Source organism: Lates calcarifer, linkage group LG9 (genome assembly GCF_001640805.2).
Source record: "Lates calcarifer isolate ASB-BC8 linkage group LG9, TLL_Latcal_v3, whole genome shotgun sequence".
Taxonomy (NCBI): domain Eukaryota; kingdom Metazoa; phylum Chordata; class Actinopteri; family Centropomidae; genus Lates; species Lates calcarifer.
The window spans coordinates 4,579,703-4,600,667 of record NC_066841.1 but is presented as its reverse complement, the minus strand read 5'-3'; the positions used below and the strand labels follow the sequence as shown (position 1 = coordinate 4,600,667).

Sequence of the window (20,965 nt, the reverse complement as noted above, 5' to 3'; positions counted from 1 at the left end):
ATCTGAGAGCTGTGAGAAGGCAGGAGTGAACATGAGTGTGTAACAGATACACACAGATTATAGACACAACTCATATTAACATGGAGATTAAATGTCAATTGGTCATTTGAAGATTCAGTTTAATAAAAACCAATGCAAAGCCAAATCCAGGCTGACATCTTCACCACACACCCACCATAATAAAACAAGACTGAGAGTCTGCAGCGGTGCTGTGATCTGACCAGGAGGGGACCATGAGTGTCAGTCTGTCCACTGGGTCCAAGCCTGGAGCTGGACTGCTAGCATGGATAAAAACAACAACAGTGAATGTGTTTAAAGACGTGAGGGTCTAGATTTGAGTCAGGTGTGGCTCTGCATGGGCACGTGTCACTTTAAAGCTTTGATAGCCTGAAGGGACCATAATGTCCAGGTGTTACCCTGGTTCCACTGTAAGGGACAGGAAGTGAGGCTGCACCGCTGTACAGAAAACTGGATCTTAATTCAATGCACTGGTTGTTTCTGTGCTTGCGTTGTCTTGTTAGATGCGAGTTAACAGGTTGTGTGATGAACAACACAAACCAGAACCCGTCATGTGGCGTGGTGACGTCAGCCGCAAGGTGAGTAGGATAACGTGGACGGTTAACGGAGGAGAGAGAGAGAGAGCAGCGGTCTGTCTCCTCCTCATCCAGCGGCGGACTGAGCGCTTCTCTCCCCGGCCATCTGTCCGCTGTCAGCCGCTCACACTGACACTGAGCTCCGCTCTTCTTCTTCTTCATGGAAACATCCTCCGCTCACACCGAGTCGCGCCTTCACACGCCGGGGATGTGGACGGTGCTTCCTCAGGTAATAAAAGCAGGTTCAGGCGGTGGATCTCTTTGTGTGCAGCTTTTTGTTCAAACTGAATCCTCGGGTTAAAAGCGCTGCAGTTGTTCTACAGAGTGCATCAGTAACATGGGTGAAATAACGTCGTTTGGTGCAGCTGTGTGTTACTTTAGTCATTTCTCCGTTTGTCTTTGTGCTTCTCTCCGGTCGGGGAGCGTTTCTGGTTGCTAAGGTGTCAGGACCTGTTGCTATGGGCGTTTGTTTTTGCTGCCTGGATGTGCAGCTGCAGCGCGGAGCTCTCTGCTGGATATTCACATTTAATTAACCTTTATCAAGTTAAAATGAAGTGTTGCTCTGTTAACCAGATACATCGGCCGATAACCTTTTTCTCGTTACATATACATTTTCATAATGATCCTTTCAGTTTGTATATTAATGATGTGTAAGATGCTGTACGGTGGTTAGTGCCCCTCCTGTACTGTACACTCCTCTAAAACAGAATTAACCAGAGATATTAGAAGAATCCAGGTGTTTGAATGTCTGTAAAATCCCATAAAACTCCTCTGACCATCTGGATGGAAAACAATTCAGCCCACTGAATGTTTTCAGTTTAGAAAACAAAGATGGCGGCTGGCTGCACTTTGGGAAAGAAGTTTCTGACAGTACTATCAGAGCAGTAGTGTGTGTTTTTATGCTGTTTCTCTTTAATAGAAACTGATGATTATCACTGTGACCTCTTTGCTGCAGACAGTTCAAGTCAGAGGGAGTCAGTGCAAAGTAGCGCTGCTCTTAATCCACTTTTGCTCCATATGGTGAGAGTAAAGAAGCTACTCCAGCTTTCATTGGTTAAACCTTTCACAGCTCGGGTCGCCAGCTGCTGTTGGCGACTTCACCTGAAGACACGTGGTCTGTTTTGGTGGAATCTGTCTCCAAAGGAGCAAACGTGGACTCACACAAACATGCAGCTATGTCAAAGACATGATCCAAATATTTCAAGCAGAAGGAATAATAGTTAAACTGTGGTCTGATGCGGTTACTGAGTTGCTGAGTGGAGGAACTGTGGTCAGAAGTTAGTTTAAGCTCATCATTAGGAGAGATATGGTTACATGCTGCTGATCACATTTCAGTGATTTATTGTGGCTGTTGTGCTCATGTACAGTAAGTGTAGAGTTTCAAGTTTAAGTCAGACGTCCTTTAACAGCTCCTCTGTGCAGAACACACCTGTTTTATTACCTGCTTTTCATTGTCAGCGAGCTATAAAATTATAAGGTACTTAAAATTTCCAGCAAGAATGCAGGTCAACAATGAAATGGCACAACATTGATGTACTGACGTGACTGCAGGGTGATAAAGACGCAGCATGGAATTCATAGGCATGTGCCACATTATCTTTTTACCAGAGCAAAGGTGGTTATTATCTCTCTATCTCACCAGGCCTCTGTATCTTTCATACCAAGCAGAGTCTCTCAAGGAAACGTGATATAAAAGCTTAATCTGTGCATCTGTGGAGGTGTTACCACTGTCTGCTGAGCAGCCAGCACTTTTGATGAATAGATCTTAATAGATCAGTTAACTTAAAACTTTACAGTCGTCAGTGAGATCATTTAGTAAAGGAATGATGAATTTAGCTCACTGACTGACCGTAGCATTTATAACAGAAACTGAAGGAAATGATGCCCAGGATTTCTTTGCTTCTGTTTTTCCAGTGCAGAGACATACATGTGAGCCATGCATCAATATGTTTATATGACCAGATAATTAAAGCTTTCTCCAACTCACTTCCCATCTGTCCCTCAGAGCGAGTTCAGCTACGACGCCCAGATGCATTAATGTGCAGCCATAAATAATGACGAGTGGAAACACCCACATCACCGTGGGCGTGATGCAGGAATTCGGTCTCTGCAGCACAGCCCTGCATATGTGTATGTATTGAAAACCCTCATGCGTCCATGACTCGTTTTTCATCCCATGAAAATCTTTTCTACACGTGACAAAACTGTTCTCCACAGATTTGCATGAGACTTTATTTGCACTGGTTTGTATTGCTGTGGTCGTTGGATTGAGGATCAACTTGCATGAGTTGCATCAAATGAACATTTGAACATTTGATGGCATCACGATCACCAGCTTTGTTTGTGTTTGCTTTTGTGTCTGTGCACCACTGAGCATACACAGTGTGTTGGCGTGCTGGTTTCTCATTGTGTGTGGAGTCTGGTCTGAGTGACGTCCTGTGTGGTTCTGGATGAGTCTGGCCTCTGCCTGGGCCCCATCCTCTGTTTTCTCCTCAGCTCTAATTCACCTGAGCAGATTCTCTTATCAGACATTTTGAGGGTTTAGTACGAAACAACACAGGCCAACAATGCTAACATGATGGAACAGTGCATTGTGGTTTTTGTTCATTTTTCTTCCTCATCTTTTCCCCTCTCTCCTGTGTTCTACTCTGCTGCACTTTCCTGTCCTCCCATCCCTTCCTCTGCGCTCTGCACAGGCTCTGTCTGTGCCTTTCTTGCCAAGAGGTGGATGAGCGGGGCACGAGGCAGAGCTGCCTGTCACATGACATCTGCGAGGTCACACGGAGACATGCCATCACGTTCTCCACTCTCCTTTTCCCTCCAGGCATATCTGTGAGCTAAGGAGGATGGTCAGCGAAGGCGAGAAAGGGCTTGACTTATCAAGAATGACAGTCAGAGGTGATTCCAGTGAAAGAAACACAGAAAGGAGGGATGAGGCAAGAAGAGTTTTAGTTTACTGCAAGAGAAAAGAGCATGCCCTGCCCTGCAGTTTCAGTGGAGGAGTTAAGGTGGTTTTACTGGACTTAACAAAGAGGGAAATCAAGATAAGAGTGACACACACGATGCAGAGACCTCAGAGAGGTGTGGTTGTCACACTAGACTAAAACAATGGAGGAGAGAGGAGTAAGGAATAAGTTAGTGTGAGCAGAGAGAGCTGGTGAGGAGGGAAAAATCCCCAGAGAGATCCCTGTGGACTCCCTAATCTGTGTTGATCTGGTTAGAGACAAACTGAGTCTAAGAAGTGGTTTGGCAAACAGCCAGAAAGCTGAGACTCTGGCAGCAAAGAGCAGAGACTCCACTGATCAACAGAGAGGGGCCTAATTTAATTTCACCCTCACCAAATGAAAATGTTAACAGATGCTGAATTTAGTTTACGAGTTAAACACTGAATCGATCTGAGGCTAAATTTTTATAGAAGTGTCTGACAGTTTACAGAATAACTAAACTCCATACAGAGGACAGTGTCCCTGTGGTTTATTTTCCTCACACCTCACACATGTTCCTAGAAACACTGTATAGATTTCTTAGAATTTAAAGACGACTTACGCTGTACAGTCCAGTCACTGAGCTCTCACAGCTCTCTCTCACAATGAGACAAATTTAGTAAATCCGATTGAAATTTAACTTTGAGGTTGATTATTATGTCATAATTAGCCCAGTATCTGTGTTAGCTCAGTTCAGCACCCAGTAATCTTTTTTGTAACCAATGTAAATGTGGAAGTCATCTAAAGAACAGGACAGAGCTGCTGAAATTCACCATACAGGAGTAAAACAATCCAAAGTATTTTTAGCTCTCATTTATAATCTCTGTAAAGAGTTGCCAAAGGGAAAACACTGCAAGTCACAGAGGCAGCTGAATGTGTTTTACTGAAGAGTAAAAAGGCACAGAGCACACAGGTTTCATTGTGTGTTGTTTGTGCCTCACTGATCAAAGAGCCTCCTCCCTCCTGCAGACCTGATCCAGAGTTCAACATCTACTGTTTCTTTCATTCCTGCTTCTGAAGCCATCTGTGGACCAGACTAAAAACTGGAGACCCTGCTGCTCCTCACTCATATTCCACTGCTGACAATAAACTGGATCATGATGACGCCCAGTTACTGATGCACCTGAGTTTAAAGGATGTTTTCCACTTTTCTTTGTCCCAGTGGTGGAAATGATGAAGACCCAGTGTAACTTTATCCAAACAGTTGAACCACTCAGCCGCTCAGTCAGACATGCAGCTGCTGTGTCCTCTGCACCGTCCATCCAACCCCCCAGCTCCATCCTCTCAGCCCTGGTCAGCTATTCAGCCACTCAGCTTCTCTCCTTCTCCTACCAACCCCCACCTCCACACCCCCCACACAGACCTCCTTTCCTGCCCCAGGATGCGATGTAGTGACGTGCCTGCCAGCGCGCTCAGATTGTCCTTGTCCTAATGTGTTTGCTTGCTGAAGAGGTTACAAGGAAACAGCTAGCCAGGGGCAGGCAGCTGCTGTTTCCTACGGCTCTCTGCAGTGTTCGGGGGGGACGACAGCAGGATGCCTTGGGGGAGAAGCGGCTCGGCGGCCCTGCTGCTGCTGTCGGGCAGAGCCATCATCGGCCGGGCCAAGGCCAGGTAGGATCAGGCCTCTGCTGCTGCTGTGGACTCAGGCTCCACTGGAGGCTGAGGCTTGTGTGGATTAAGCCTCTCTACTGTTAGAGTTACTGTTACGGGGTCTGGGTGCTTGTTACAACACTGTTCCTGGGTGATTCACGGTCTGAGATGACTGACTGAGATGTCTGAAGTCTTTGATGGGAGGCTGTTTTGGGACCACTTGTCTTGTCTGTCTGTGTTTAGGATTTTCTGTATCACAGGACAGATCCAGTTTGATGTGACAGAGCTAGAGAAGAATCACTTTCTCGAGTCTGTGCAAACTAACTGTTGCATTCTCTGTGAACTAAGAGGCTTGCAGTGGAATTCAGCCACGAGGATTAAACACTGTTGCTTTCAACACAAGCTGCTCTTTCGAGTGGATTACTGTATTCTTTGACCCGAGCTGTTGGCCGGGGTTACTCTGTGTTATTTCCCACAGTGCTCCGTATAAACATAAGACACCAGGTTGACATTTTGCCCATTCTTTTCTCACAGTGGACGTTTTCCTGTTGACTCTCTGCCTTAATGGGAAGTCCATTCATCAAGAAACAATCCCAGCACCTTGACATTTCCAGCGATCCCTTGTTTTTTAACTGGGAAAGTAGCATGGAGTCTGTGCTTTGTTTTGTAGCTGGGCTTTATAACTGGCTGGCAAGGTGAGCAGTATTATTATCAGGTTGCTGTTTTTCCACTTGGTTCTCGAGGCAAAAGAAGGAAGCCTGTGAAAAACAGATTCCGAGCTTTCCTCGTTCCTCTGTATTATCTGTGCTCGGGGCTGCTGGTGTTTTGCTGTAGGTGTTGTGATTTCAGTTGTTATGAGTCTGGCTCAAGAGTTTGAATCCTTTATTCTGGGTATATATTCACACAGAAAGCAGAGTCATAACAAAACGGCAGAGGTTGAGGTAAGTGAATAGACTCTTCCTGCACAGCAGGTTTTAGTTGCATTTTCATGAAAATCCATTCCACAAATTGTTCCACAACGCTTCTATTAAACAGGAAACGAATTTGGTTGTTATCAGATGTTTGAAAAAAGGAAAGAAAGCCCTCTGTGTTCAGGTGGAATGTGAGAGTACAGCAGAGGAATACTTGTAACCAAAGTTATCTGAGTGTCAAACCACTGCAGCGTTTTTCTCACTTTTCCCCTCAGCTCGTCGGGCGTCTGCTTCTGTCTGTTTACATCCTCAGCTGATGTGTAGGCTGCCATCAGCATGACAAGAGAGAATCACAGAGTGGAGATGAGTCGGTGATTTGATGAGGAGAGGGGGGGGCAATGTTGATAGACCTGCTGCACCAGAGAAACTTTCACTTAATGTCAGTTTTCATTCAGAGCCTCCTGACAGTTATTTATATCTCCTGCTCATAGGCGCTCAGGTTGGACTGGGATGTTAACTATGTTGCAATAGGCAGCTGTCTTCTGCATATAAGGCATGATTTGATTTAATGCACGGCATCACTGCCTGTCACTCCTCAAGTATGTGATCGTTGCTTGTGATAAAATGTTTGCAGCGTGAGCTCAGCCACAGAGTTTGAATAAGAGGGAAACATCTTCATCCTTTGATCCATTTGATTAACTTACCTTTGGACTCAAAGAGGTGATAACATGCCTCATCTGTTCAACAAAGAATCCATGATTAATTAGCTCAAGTATAGAGCCATGTAGCTTTCACTTAGGTGCCCGAGGTTCACTTCATCATTTACGTCTGTTAGACTGGAACAAGGAATGTCAGTGTTGTGTTTCAAGTGTTTTTAAGTGGGGTTTTAAAAGTGGAGCAGATAATAATAGATTCCTGAGAGGAAGTTGACAGCCATCAGGCATGCAGGCAGGGTGTGTCACAGGGAGGGAGGGGACAGGTGTGAATGTGAATGTTGATGTTCGGGGAGTCGTCACTCCCTCCTCATTCCAGCTCTGACTCTACTCAGCTCACCAACTCGTCACACACAGCCCCGAGCCCCAGCAAAGACTCACCACATCCACCCCGTCCCAGAGCAAAGAAACTGGAGCAGAGGACAGATTTACATCGCACTCACATGGTTTCCAGCCACCAGGACTGAACAGAGCTAGGTTTTGTGCTGGAGTGTAATTCCTGGATTCCTGTAGCGTGGTGGATATGGGAGGCAGAGAGGAGGTAGTGGTGACCAGGCTCGGGTCCGACATGCAGTCTCCACGCACCAGGTTGAACCGTTTCAGGTTCCGTCCGGCCCAAAGCCCACTGAGGGGGAAGCACGTGAAGCCGTCCTCCCTCAAGAAAAAAGCCAGGTATGTGTGATGAGGCAGAGGCGTTTGAACCGGATCAGGAAGGACCAGATTTCTAAATGTTCTGGGTAGATGGCATGTTGTGTTTTACAGTGACAGTGAACTGCAGCATCAACGTGTCGTTCAAAATGGAGTCTGTGTTTCCCAGACTGTTTCAGATGGTGACTCTGTCCAAACATATAAAACATATGATAACTGCTCAAACTGTCGGACGGTTTGTAAACAAATCAAACAGAAACACATCGAATTGAATTGAATTTAATCAAATTGGAATTCTTTTGGTGTTCACTGAAGCTGATGTGGCTGCTGAGCCTGACGGCTGCTGTGTCAGCGATCTGTGGATCTGTGATCTGTGATCTGTGGATCTGTGGTCTGTGATCTGTGGTCTGTGATCTGTGGATCTGTGGTCTGTGATCTGTGGATCTGTGGATCTGTGGTCTGTGGTCTGTGGTCTCTCAGGCTTGATGTGTTTTATGATTGGCAGGTTGGGAGCACATGTTGTTATGAAATGCATCAATACCACATTTTCTATCCCAATACCGATTCCTACACAGAAGCTGCAGCTGTGTCTGGGTCCTGATCAGATGCTACAGAAGATTTTTAATTTGTCAACTTATCTATAAGTGGAGATGGTCACATAACAAAGTTTAATTGCCCTGTTACAGAATGGTTATTAGAGTAATGTTTTTACAGTCTCACAGTGAAGAGGAAACTGTATTTCAGGTGCATCCCTGCTGAAACAGTTTGTCCACTGACACATAATTAGTCATCTATCATCTGGTCATCAGTTGTGATAATTGATTCATTGTTGAAGTCACTTTTTGTGTCAGAATATCTGCGTTTTGTCTGCTGGTCAGACTAAACCAGGAATCTGAAGAGGTAACAGCAGGTCAATTCATTTTATTGACTAAAACTTAATTGGGAAAATAATCAATAGGTCTGTCTAGTCTGGCCCAAACCTGTCGCCTTCAGATCTGTGCATCATTTTTTACAGTGTATCAGTGTGTGGTTTAGTTATTTCATGGTGATAATGTTGAGTGAGGACAGAAAACTGATGAAACAGATGACTGGACTGAATGACTCTCATGTTACGTGGTATGCTATTACTCTGTATGTTGGTATGTAACTGCTCTGGTTTGAAGAGCAGGAACACATTAGCATGGCCCATTTCAGTGAGTAATATTTGTCAGGGTTTACTGCAACAGAAAAGCAGTTATATTAGAGTTTTATGGCTCAGTGGTTTAGTTCAGTCCGACTTTATTCACCCAGCTTTTGACCATTAGCAGAATTCTTTCAGTCACAGTTACAGACATTGTTTCATGCTTCATGTCGCTCCAGTTTGTCTGTGTGATACATCATAGCTCCTGCTCTGGTATGTGACATAACACAGAGCTCTGATTTGATGGTCTCAGTTTATCTGTAGACCCTGCAGAGGGTCTTCTACCTGTCTTCTCTCAGAGTCCTGGTCTCAGTCACAGTTCTATCTGATCATCTGATTCCAGGTTTTTTCATTCTTGATTTTGAATGTGGTTCGTTTAAGCGTCATATAAATAAAGTTATTATCATGTTAATATGTTATTTTGCTGGTGCTGACAATAGAGGTTTTCATCAAGTCTGAATTGAAACTGACGTCTCCTCTCATCACAGCCCCCCACCCCACACAGAGACTCTTAGAAACTGCTCTAACACACCAGAGCATTGATCTGGAAGAAACCTGATCTCATCCGACTTCTGAACTGACTTGTAGCCGATGTGGCCGTTCTCTGTGTGAGCAACATCTCCATAAGCTCATTGATTCACAGCTGAAAGTATGACTGGTATTTTTGTTATCTCTGCTGCCTCCCTTCAGTCGAGCTGGTTCGATAAACCATCAGACAGGGTTTGGTATGTCTCTCCAGATTGTGCTGACTCCAAGAATGTGACTGGACCACACAGCGATCGAATGAGTCAGCTGACCACTTCCTGTGCTGAGATCACTGGGTCACAGTCTGACTGCCAGCTGAGTGTGTCCCATTGTTGTCAGAGAACAGGTCTCCTGCTGCTGAGAGCTACAGGAAATCAGACTGAATTCTCCCTGCTTTTCTTTAGGAAGGAGACTGAGAGCAGATGACTTGTCTTTTTTTCCTTAAATTGTTCAGCCTCCATTATTGGGGTGTTACATTCATCTGAGCAGAGAGAGGGGTGTAACCCTGATGGAAAGAGAATTCACACTGTTACACTGACATCTAGTGGATCTCTCAGGGTACTTTGCCTCCAGGCCACATTTTACAAGAACAATAGAAACCCCCCTCTGTGTCCGCTCTCGCCATCTCCCTCCTCACTCCGGCCCTTCCTCCATCCCACTCCTTTTGTCTCTCCATCTCTGTGGGCTCTCCCGGCTGATTCATCCTCCCCACATCGCCTCAGTCCTCTCCGTTCCTCCTGTTGTTTGCGTATGTGCCTTAGTGTTTCTGCTCGTTTGTTTGCATGCATGCGTGCGATTTCTTTACGTGTGTGTATGTCTGCACCAGAGATCCCAGCCCCACCGAGATGAGCGTGGAGCCCTGGGCCAGCCCGCAGGACCAGGCAGCCGCTGAACACGCACAACACAGCACGCACGCGCTTCCCGCCCCGGATCAGGAGCAGCACCCCGACAAACTCTGCCTGGACTCCTTCTGGAGTGAGGTGGAGACCATCCGACAGGGGAGTGGCTACGCAGACCTCGACAGCACGAGGAGAGACTCCAGACAGTCAGAAGGTAAATACATCCTGCACTGATAGAGGAAGATCAGATGATCAGAGCTGACAGAGAAGCATCTCTGTGATTTCATGTTAAACACAGCTGCTACTGAGATCCTCCATGAAATGATGCATCTGCCATGGCAACATATCAGGTTTCTCCCATGCAGCGAAGAAGCACTCATCGCCATGACAACACTATCAAACACTGAGTGTTTAATATGCACAGGCCAAACACACTCAGGAGTGCTGACTGGATGGGGATGCCCCTTTTTATTTTGTCCATTCAAATGATCTGACTGTTAATTCTTTTGATGTTGAACAGAGGCTCTGTTTTAGATTCATTTCCACTAATGAGTAAAGCCTCTGAAGTCTGGGTTTCAGTGTGTGAGTGTGTTTGTGTCTGTGTGGAATCATTAGAGGGTCATGTTGCTTATTAAATTTAAACACCTGACAAACGTCTGCATTTAGTGAATAAGTTCAGACTCAGCCTGGTTATAATGTTGAGTCTTTACAAACCAGCTGCACAGCCACATAAACTGACCTACAAAGATACGTTAGCTTCCTAACTTATATAATATGGAATATGGTCGACACAAACATCGATTACTGCACAGAAACAGTTATGTTTGTGATGCTACAGTGACGTATTGACTTTCTGTTTATGGTCATTTACTTGCTACAGACGTTTCCCTGCAGCTGAGTAAAGGCTTCATCGGCTCCTCAAGTTTTCATTTGGTAAATTGCTGGTTAGAAACCAGGAAGTAGTTACTGCAGACTGAGGAAGAACTTTGTGCACAAACGCAGAATAACTGATGCAACACATCCTGTCGTATAATGAAAACCTTACACTTTGTATCAGATATTGATGTTAGTAGTGTAACACTCTCTGTTGTCAGTGTGTATTTACATGAGGCCTCTGTGTGTCTCAGAGGGCGAACAGGAGGAGCAGTGGTTGGCTGACGCTGGTTTGTCGACCCTCATCAGTGAGGACAGCGGAGATGTAGACAACGTGGTGCTGCTGTCCACTCTGACCCGGACCCAGGCCGAAGCCGTGCAGCGCCGACTGGATTCCTACACACTGTCCCTCCGCAAGAGGAACAAACCGGCGCCACGCGACGTTCGAGACATCTTCAACTCCCCCATCGCTCAGGTCAGGACGCACGACATACGTTTACCATCCAGAGCGACTTAGAAGTGAGGGATAACACTCAGGCCTCAGTACAGAGGGAGAGCTGGGAGTAAGGACTAAATCTGTTCAATAAGACAAAGTGCAGGGAGGTCAGGTGAAGAAGTGCACAGTGAGCACGGGTCAGGCACGTTGGGGTTTTAGAGGTGTTCAGAGAGGAGGTGCTCTCAGACGAGATGAGAGATGATCTACATTTGGGGAGTCTGCCCAGAGGAAAAGGCAAAGACTGATGGGTTCTAAATATAAATGCAGTGGAGTCTTTCTGGGTCACAGCTGTAGAGAAATGCAGTAAAATGTAAAACACCTGTTTCCCAGGTGACCGTCAGGACTCAGTGAGAGACGTCCTATCAGTCCAGTGTATTGTGCTGTCTCGCTCCATGCACAGGGGCTGACCTGCCACAATGAAGGCAAATCACATGTAAAGGTCGGGCTTTGTCCTCACTGTCAGAGAGTCTCCCTGACAGGGGAACAGAGACAGTGTTCCTCTGATCTCTATCAGTCCTCTGTCAAAGGAAACACTCTGTACCCGTGTTCATCTGCTCAGTGGACAAAATAAAACACAGCTCCTGTTCCCAGTGACGGAGAAAATATCACAGGGCTCGTGTTTGTATCCACATTAGCTCCTTACAGAACGTGTTGTATTTCTCTCTCTGCAGACCCGCCTGCCTGAGGCGCAGCACAGTGAAGACCTCGCACAAAACAGCATGGCGTCAGTTACTAAAACACCACTGTCAGGTAAGAGCTACAGAATATAACTACAGACCTGAAGTCAGGTGAGCAGCAGATTTGTGAGGACATGATGAGGGATTGTCTGTCCTCTAATTGGTTCAGATTAATCCCCAGGTAACTCCTCAGCTCTACACACTGCTGCGTTCACCTGACACGTCTCAGTATTCTGAATGAGTCATAAAGTACTGGTGCCTGCATGTGTGATTTGGTTGTTGATGTTTTAAGAATGAAAACATACAGTGAGTAGGATCTAAAAGGGATGATACGGATCAGTTTTCAGCACAGTAATTAGTGAGAACTGTAGCATTTGTTCCTCTGTTACATGAGTTAGATCAGAGAATGTGAGGTACAGACGTTTCCTCATATTTGTGAACCTTTATGTCGTTTTTCTTCCTCTTGCGTGCATTCAAACATCCTCAGTGACGTCCTTAACTGACCTGTCTGCATGTGTGTGTGTGTGTGTGTACCTGTGGGTGTGTTTCCTACTCAGCCGTGACACCGGAGCATCAGCGATGTGCTCCTAAAGAGGAGTTCTTCATCACCGACGTGGCTTACTGCGAACAGGCCGTCATCTTCCTCAAACAGGCCAAACTGCCGCAGCTCAACATGCAGCGCAGGAAGGAGGACGGCACGCTGCCCGTAAGCTCCAACACTCTCCCCTTCTCCCGCTCATTGTCCTGGGTCAGTGCAGGGTCCCACGGTCTGCAGGAACACTGTGGAAGTTTAAAAAACTTTATTTCAAAGGAGGAAGTTTGTAAATGTTCCATCATGAAGCAGGAAGAGAATTTGGAAATGGAGCATGACAGGGAAATACTTCAGTGCCTGTGTTTCCTCCATTCATTTCTCTTGGTGGGTGTGAAAGTGTATCTGTTTACAGAAGAAGAATCACACAGTTCTGAGGAAAGGTGAGGGACACACACGATGAATAAAAACCTATGATAACAGTTTGGGATTACATCTGTAGAGAAAGATAAGATTCATGCAGGTGCGAGGTGAGAAGTTCATTTTTACTGTTAATTTAGGTCCTTTAGAGATCAGAGATCAGGGCTTTAGGTCTCAGGACTCAGGTCTGTCGAAAGTATTTCAGGCCGAGTTTGATTTTTCCTGTTAATCTGAACATACACACTCCTCTGTTCAGCCCTGCTGCTGGTTAGATAACAGGGTTACACAGAATAAAGGACTGAAGGAACGAGCTGAAAACAAAAGCAGAGTTGTTGTGTCAGAGTTCTGCAGGTTTACTTTTCTATTTCAGGCTGAATCCATTTTCCTGTTTTCCCTCTGACCTCTGCCTACTCTCTCTTCCTTCTTTCTCCACCTCTTCATCTCCTCTCTCCACCTCTCGGTTCCATTTCCCCTCTCCTCACTTCTCTCTCCCTCCGCTCTCACCTCCCCAGCGGGTGGTCTGCCCCAAGTGCCGTCTAGGAGTGACTCGCATCCAAGATCTCTCCCACGCCGACATGAAGAAGGTGCGGCAGCTGGCCCTCATCGACATGACGGCGCTGTGCGACCTCCTGGAGCTCGAGGTCAAAAGGCACAAGACCAGCAAGAGGAAAATCCCAGGTAGGACGGGACTGAGCCGAACACACAGGGAAACAGGCCGACCGCAGACAGCTGTGTCTTCATTCTTAGACAGTCACACTGAAAACTAGGTGCAGTGTTTATTTTTCATTTTGAATGTGAGCCAATCAAATCAAAGCAGAACAGAGTCAAACCTGAAGCCTGTCTGCAGCAGTGGTTCAACTTTCATGACGTATAAACTGAGCATGTTTTAAATCTAGATCCTGCTTCCTGACTAAATATTTTACACTGCACCTACAAAGATTAGCACAGAAAATGAGGCTAAACCACAGCGACATATTCATCAGTGATAGGTTCATGATTCAGAAATAATCCTCACAGTTTTTGGTTTTACTGTCTGTAGGCTCGTTCAGCTTCACCTAACGTCACAGGATGTGTTGATGTGTTGTGTTGGTGAACAGCTGAATGACTCTGGTGTTTTGCAGAGAGCTCGCTGTTCGGGGTGCAGCTGGCCACGCTGCTGGAGAACGATCAGAAAGTGAAGCCCAACACCACGACTCCTCTCTTCCTGCAGGCGGTGAGAAGCCACAACACATCACCTCACATGACCTTTCACCTTTACCTTTACTCACAATTAATAAATGAAGTGTATGAATAAGCTGCAGCAATGCAAAACCAGTGTGTAAGAGTCTGTTTCACATCAGCAGCATGAACTGAACAGAGATAACGTTTTATTACATCTTTTCACTCCCTCTCTGTCGTAACACGAAGGGTTTTAAACAGTTCTGCTTATCTGAGTTCACAAACTACGTCCTCAGACAGAGCACAGAGCACAGAGGACAGAGCACAGCCTCAGTGTCCTCTGAATGTGAAATGCTGTGACCACACCCTGTAACATAGCAGCAGTTACTCAGAATAACCAGCAGAGGTGAGCTAGAGATTCTTATCTTACCCACGCCTGACTCTCTGCTGATGTCTCTCTCTCTTCTCCTTCTCTCTCTCTCTCTGCAGTTGTTGTCGTTTTTGGAGAAGAAAGGAGTCGACTCAGAGGGGATCCTGCGGGTTCCAGGGTCTCAGTCCAGAATCAAGGTACAGAATCTGGACACTGACACTGCACCAGAGTCTCTGTCTGATGTTTAAGTAAAAGCAAAGAGGAGGAAACATGTCTCTGACCTGACGTGTTGATAAATTGAAATATTGACAGTGTAGAATGTCAGAGGTGTAAGAAGAGCATCAGTCAGACGACTGAGTCTAACTACAGCTGACATTTAACAAAGTCCAATGAGACGAAATCAATAATGTTCCTTCACCTACTGCAGCAGACAGGCCTCATGATACTGTGTTTAATTCACCACACCATCAGTAGATGGTGAATCAATTAACCGTGAAGAGCCAGAAGAGGGCGCCATCTAACACTGAGGGAGGAAAACATAAGACAGATCAGTAACCGTGACAACAGCTCTCACTCTGCCTCTGATTTCTTTATCTCATAGTGTTGATGATGGAGGTGGAAACACCTGAAACAAACTCTGTCCTCAGCGTGTTCAGACACTTCGTCCTGTTAAAGTTCATCAGAGTGTTCGCTTTAACTCACAGCTCAACATCTCTCCTCACATTTCTGTCATACATATCATTCTGTGTGATGAGGAAGAGGCACTATTGAAACCAAAGGTGCTTATATGGTTTTACATCTGTCTCAGGCACAGAGAGACAGTGATAGCTTTACCAGGTATTTAGTTAGGAAATAACTGAAAATATAAATAAGCACCTTGATCAGAAGCATCAACTATAAAATAATTAAGTCATAATTATATTTGTTTTCTGTCTTCAGCTGCTGCAGCAGAACTTGGAGGCCAACTTCTACTCAGGACAGGTCAGCTGGGATGACGTGAGTCCAAACGACGCTGCCGCGCTGCTGAAGAAGTTCATCCGGGAACTTCCCGCCCCTCTGCTCACCGCCGAGTACCTCAACACCTTCAGCGCCGTCAGAGGTCAGTGAACGCCACCTGAAGACTGTTGGTTTCACTCTCAGCTGAAGAGAGTGATGAAGCAAATGATGTTGGAATCTCACTCTCACAGTGTTAAATCACAGATGATGCACATTTATATTCTGTATATTTACTGTATAAAACAGGCCAAGACAAACAGTTCACACAGAAAACACGTTACTGTGACGGCAGCACTGAGCAACTTACCTTCTCTGAACAAGTTCTTCATCCCTGCACAGGCACAGTTCACAGTGACAGAGAGTCTCTCATCAGCTCCACCTTAATAAAACAATGATATTAATATAATCTGATTGATGACTCACTGATGTTCACTGTAGTTTGTGAGGAGACTCGATGCAAAGTGATAAATGACGTGTGACCACAGAGACATAAACTAACACACCTAATGACCACCTGTCACAGTGCCATTAATCTTTAGACATCGCATTATTCAGACTAACACAGAGGAAATGAAGAGGGTGTGTGTGTGTGTGTGTGTGTGTGTGTGTGTGTGTGTGTGTGTTCGACCTGTCTCACCTTTGCTCCTCCCTGCTCCTTCAGACATCACAGAGCTGAAGCAGAAACTCCACATGTTGAACCTGCTCATCCTGCTGCTGCCTGAGCCCAACAGGAACACACTGAAGGTACACACACACACACACACACACACACACACACACACACACACACACACACACACACACACACTCTACAGGAATGTGTCATTTGGTTTTTAAACAACAGCCTCTGCTGTACAGTGATGTGCTGCTCTTCATCCACATTTTAAACACTCTGCTCTGTTATATAACGACTTGCATTAACCATGACTCACTTTCACTTTCACTGACACAAGTGCCGTCAGCTCCTCTTCTGGCATCCAGAAGCATAAAACCCACCTGAACTAATTACTCTGACTCCAGTGGAGGCAGCTGAAACTTACTGTGCATTAACATACTTCTCAGCAGAGGTGTTACGGATGATCCAGTCACTGTGATAATTCACTTCACTCCATTTTGTGCTTCACTTTGAGTGGCCTCTTTCTCTTTTGAAACACATTCACACATGATTCTGCTGAAGCTGTACAAACTGAGGCTGCGAGCTCGACCTCACCTCAGCCTTGTACGTCTGTGTGTCCACCAGGCTCTCCTCGAGTTCCTCAGTAAGGTGGTTTCCAGGGAGAAGAGGAACAGGATGAACCTGTGGGCCGTGGCGACCATCATGGCTCCCAACCTCTTCCTCCATAAGGCCGTCCCCAGCAGACTGACGGAGGGCTCAGAGAAAGGACAGGCGGAGAAGGCGGCTGATGTTATGAGGCTCCTCATCCGCTACCAGGACCTGCTGTGGACGGTAGGAGACGGAGGGTGGATGTGTGAGAGATCAGACAGCAAGAGGACTGATGTTATATCTCCCCCAAGTTGGGAGTGAAATATCAGCCAAAGCTTTATTTAACGTCTTAGCATGTAAACATAACCATAACCAATGCTGCTTCATTTCGCTTTGTTTTCTCTTCAGATCCCAAATTTCCTCATGAGCCAGGTGCGGAAGCTGAATGAGAACAGTAACCGGCGTTACCAGTTCTACGATCGCCGCATCAAGAACCTGCTGAGGAAGATCCACACAGACAGCCGCGAGAAACCTGATAAAAACACCTCGGAGGTGAGCCGGTTTAACAACACTGCTTCATACTGTTTACTAAACAGCAACCAATGAAAGGCACAGATCATTACAGTCATGACTTACAACATCAAATCTCAATGTGGAACAAATGCTCATGTTCTTGTGTCCACAGACAGCTCCTCACACACTGACTACAGTAACACAGTGTCACAGGTTTACTGCTGCTCCTTCACATTCAGTTATTATACTGATGAATAATGTTTGTTGTCGTGTTTGTTGTCTGAAGCTGTGCCGTACGGTGAAGGTCCAGGTCGGGGATCTGGTGAGCGGCACCATGGAGTACCAGCTCAACATCAACTCACGAGCCTCAGACCTGCTCGCCCAGTTTCACCGCCAGTTCCTCCGCAGCCCCGAAAATGGAAAAGGCAAAATGAGAAGGTACAAAACCACAGAGAGTCGAGGACCACACGCTAACCTCAGCAGCTACACTCATATCTGTTGGTAGCCACAAACACCAGGACGAAAATTAATAAATGTGTCCTGAGAAATATTAAACCAAGAAGAGGATCAGACATGGATCAGACGTCTGATTACACGTCTCACTGTAATGTGCCGAGCTGTTCAGTTGAAGTGTTTTGTCAAGCAGTGGTGTGAGTTTTCATATCTCCTGTATGGAAAAACAGAGCATGATGAGTGGGTGTTGTTTGCCTCCCAACAGAAACGGCTCTGTGGCGAATCCAGACTGCGCCCTGTACGAAGTGGGAGGGAATATCGGTAAGTCTCTCTCCGGTCGGAGCAGCGCTGACATTTGCATGTCTTTCTGCTCGTTGAGCTGATGAGGGTAGGAAGGTCTTACATAACGAACTGTGCGAGCGCCAAAGAGACACGAGCGGTGCATCTGCAGTTATCAGAGCAGACAAATGCTTAATCCACACACGTCTGTGCTCTCACAGGAGAGCTGACACACTGAACGCTGCACTAAACTTCTTCAGTCACTTCAACTTTGCCAGGGAAAAATTTAGACAGTTTTCTACATTGAATACGTCAAACACTCAACTAATCCAGACAAATCAACAGATTCATTGATGACGACAGCTTATGTTAGCTGCAGCTCTAGGTGATGCAGTAATGTAACTCTAAACTCCCTGTTTTCTGTTTTCTGCAGGTGAACACTGTCTGGATCCTGACACACACCTTCTGGACCTGTACAACAACAACCCTGGAGGAGAGTGGCTCATCAAGCTGAGACCTAACGCCAGCAGAGGGCTGTGACATGGAGGCTGTGGACGGACTGATCTGGGAACAGGTCACTGAAGACGACAGAGTCTAAAAAAAGATGACCCCCCCCTCACTTCCTGTCCTGTTGAACCTTCGAGCAACACAGGAGAGGGAGACAGATGGAGGAACAGAAAAACTGAGAATCTCTTTCCCTCTTCCCATCTATCCATCCTCTCTCTCTCTCTCCTTTAACTCCATCATTCCTCTCTCGGCTGCGACGCTCAAAGCAAAAAGCGGCTGACGTGACTCATTACTTCCGACAGAGAACCTGCTGCACAGAGGAGAGAGGAGAGGCAGGGCGCCATCTTTCCCCTCAAACACTCCTGTCCAGCCATGAGCGAGCAGATGGGGATGCAGAGCTCCTCTGGCTACACAGAGCCCCCCACACACACACACACACCAGTCAGACGGTGTGTTTCATTCATGAGTCTCCTGTAAAACAGAGGTTTTAATCATGCTAAATCATGCTTTTATGATTTATTACTGAGGCCGACCTGGAAACACCCAGTTCCTGACTGATCAATGGACTGATCCTCCTCTCCCTCCATGTTTCCTCCATCACAGAGGAAACAAAGACAGAGGGTTTCTCTGTGCCTGTGCCATTCAAAGAGGGAGAGAGACCCTGATGAACTGATATCCCCTTTATCTGTGAAACCCCTGCCGTCTCCTGGGCCTTATAAAAATCCACAGACTTCCAAGGACCCTGACCTGTACAGAACAGCTCGAAGAGACTGTCTTTTCTTTTTGATACCAAGGGATTTGGTGTCACGACCTCCAGGACAGTTATTGTAGCTCTAAAGGGAGTTGTTAAGGACACACAGTGAAGCTGGTCTTCAGTTCTCGTTTCTAAACATGAATGGAGCAGAAAGTGCTGCAGTGACTCCTGGGGTAAACTGGGATTATTATTATTTATATGAATGTAATGCCATTGTTGCTTCTGTATTCGATGAGTATTCTGTAGGTTAGAGGCCGTAGGATAATGTGCTGCACTCAGTGTAACAGTATGTTGTGTTAAGTCGCCCATACTCAGTGTGGGAATTTGCAGTGTTCTTGTACATATTTCTTCATGCTCAGTTGTTGTTTTTGGATGGATCTCTGTACAGTCAGATTGTAAATACTGCTCAGTCATGCACTCTGCTGTGAAGAGGCCGGTGTGTGGTCTCAGAGCCAGTTAACTTATTCCAAACACACAAGCAGCAAAGTGAATGTGTTCACCACTGTCGCACCGCCAGACGGGAATCATTTACTCCTCGCAACCGGAGCCATGTTGGTGCTCCGCGGCCATTTTGTGGGAAGTGTCTCGCACACTCCACTCGATAGACGGGAGTAATGACAGCCGGCTCCAGCACCAACATCTATCAACACCCTCTGCTCCATCTCTGTCACCTCCCCATAATGGACCATAATGGCAGCGCGGCGCATGCATCTGAAACGCACCGAGGAATCACAGTTCTTTGATAAAGGAGAAGGTAATAAATGGATGTTATAAATTCTGCTGCCCTGGACCTGACGACAGCAGCAGGAGCGAGCATGCATGCATACGTGTGTGTGTGTGTGTGTGTGATGAGCTTCATTACACAAGTCCAATTGGCCTGTTCCAGGGTCCCGGGCACAGTTCAGTGCCTCGGCACAAAGCGAGCTGATGAAGCCGCCTTCTGCTGACAATCAGGAGAACTAGGTCACCTCTGAAGCAGCATCCCAGAGGGCGAGCGGTGTGAGTCCAAACACCCCGAGGAGCAGAGCACATGGACACGTATTGTCTAAACACACATCACACACACACACACACGGACACACCAAAACAGGGGGTGCAAGTTCACACACTACATCAGTTTTGTGTCGACTGTATTTGTGTTTGTATATATGTGAATGTGTTTGTGTGAGAGAAACAGGAAGCTGCCTCTGGGGTAGATATCTCTGAAACAGTGTTATCTGTATAATTACCCAGGACTACATGAAGGACAGTTACATGGACGCTTGTTCCCTGTGGTGTGGACCTCTTATCGTCTTCATCACAACCAGCTTTTACTGTGGTGAAGACGTCAAGAATGTATATTTATGCCCTTTACACGAGTCACTGTTTTTAATACTTCTGTGAAAATACTTTAGGCTTCGCTGTAGAAGGAAAAAACTTTTGAAAAATGTTCTTTTTTTATGTCAATAAATGTGAATCTAATGTTGTGCTAAACATGATTTATTTTTTCAATATGGGGTAATGGGTGTGGTGGAAAGATGGTATCAACACAAGCATCATTCATCAAACCCACAGTTACATCTGCTCCTGCTGCTGCACAGAGAAGCAAACATACACACATTAAGTGAAAACAGAGAAAATCTGCAGTGAAGTCTTGGTTTATTCTGCAGAAATAATCAATGGAGAGATTAACCTTGTAATGTGTGTGGGTGGAGAGGCCACTGCTGCTCAGCTCCTTGATTAATCATCACCACCGCTCCTCGAAAAACCATTC

The 20,965-nt window shown here is 46.0% G+C and overlaps 1 protein-coding gene and 1 long non-coding RNA gene across 6 annotated transcripts; one reads left to right on the top strand and one right to left on the bottom strand.

The window, feature by feature from the left end:
• Positions 1–351: 351 nt before the first annotated feature.
• Positions 352–20,674, top strand: LOC108884118 (rho GTPase-activating protein 40). Of its 5 annotated transcripts, XM_018677783.2 has the most exons (16): positions 352–822; positions 2,599–2,723; positions 9,971–10,197; positions 11,111–11,331; positions 12,024–12,102; positions 12,587–12,735; positions 13,491–13,656; positions 14,100–14,191; positions 14,626–14,703; positions 15,446–15,605; positions 16,164–16,246; positions 16,743–16,949; positions 17,115–17,258; positions 17,506–17,657; positions 17,938–17,993; positions 18,385–20,674. In XM_018677783.2, exons 3-16 carry the CDS (start codon positions 9,990–9,992, stop codon positions 18,489–18,491), a joined length of 1,902 nt encoding a protein of 633 aa, XP_018533299.1. In that variant the 5' UTR covers positions 352–822; positions 2,599–2,723; positions 9,971–9,989; the 3' UTR covers positions 18,492–20,674. The 5 variants fall into 5 exon arrangements, with proteins under 5 accessions (XP_018533299.1, XP_018533300.1, XP_018533298.1 ...); XM_018677784.2 differs by lacking the exon at positions 2,599–2,723; XM_018677782.2 differs by lacking the exons at positions 352–822; positions 2,599–2,723 and adding an exon at positions 4,954–5,188.
• Positions 14,054–15,438, bottom strand: LOC127142792 (uncharacterized). The gene is made up of 3 exons (XR_007813848.1): positions 14,925–15,438; positions 14,567–14,743; positions 14,054–14,182 (listed from the first exon to the last, which is right to left on the bottom strand). It is a non-coding gene; the product is annotated as an uncharacterized LOC127142792 (long non-coding RNA).
• Positions 20,675–20,965: the final 291 nt, after the last annotated feature.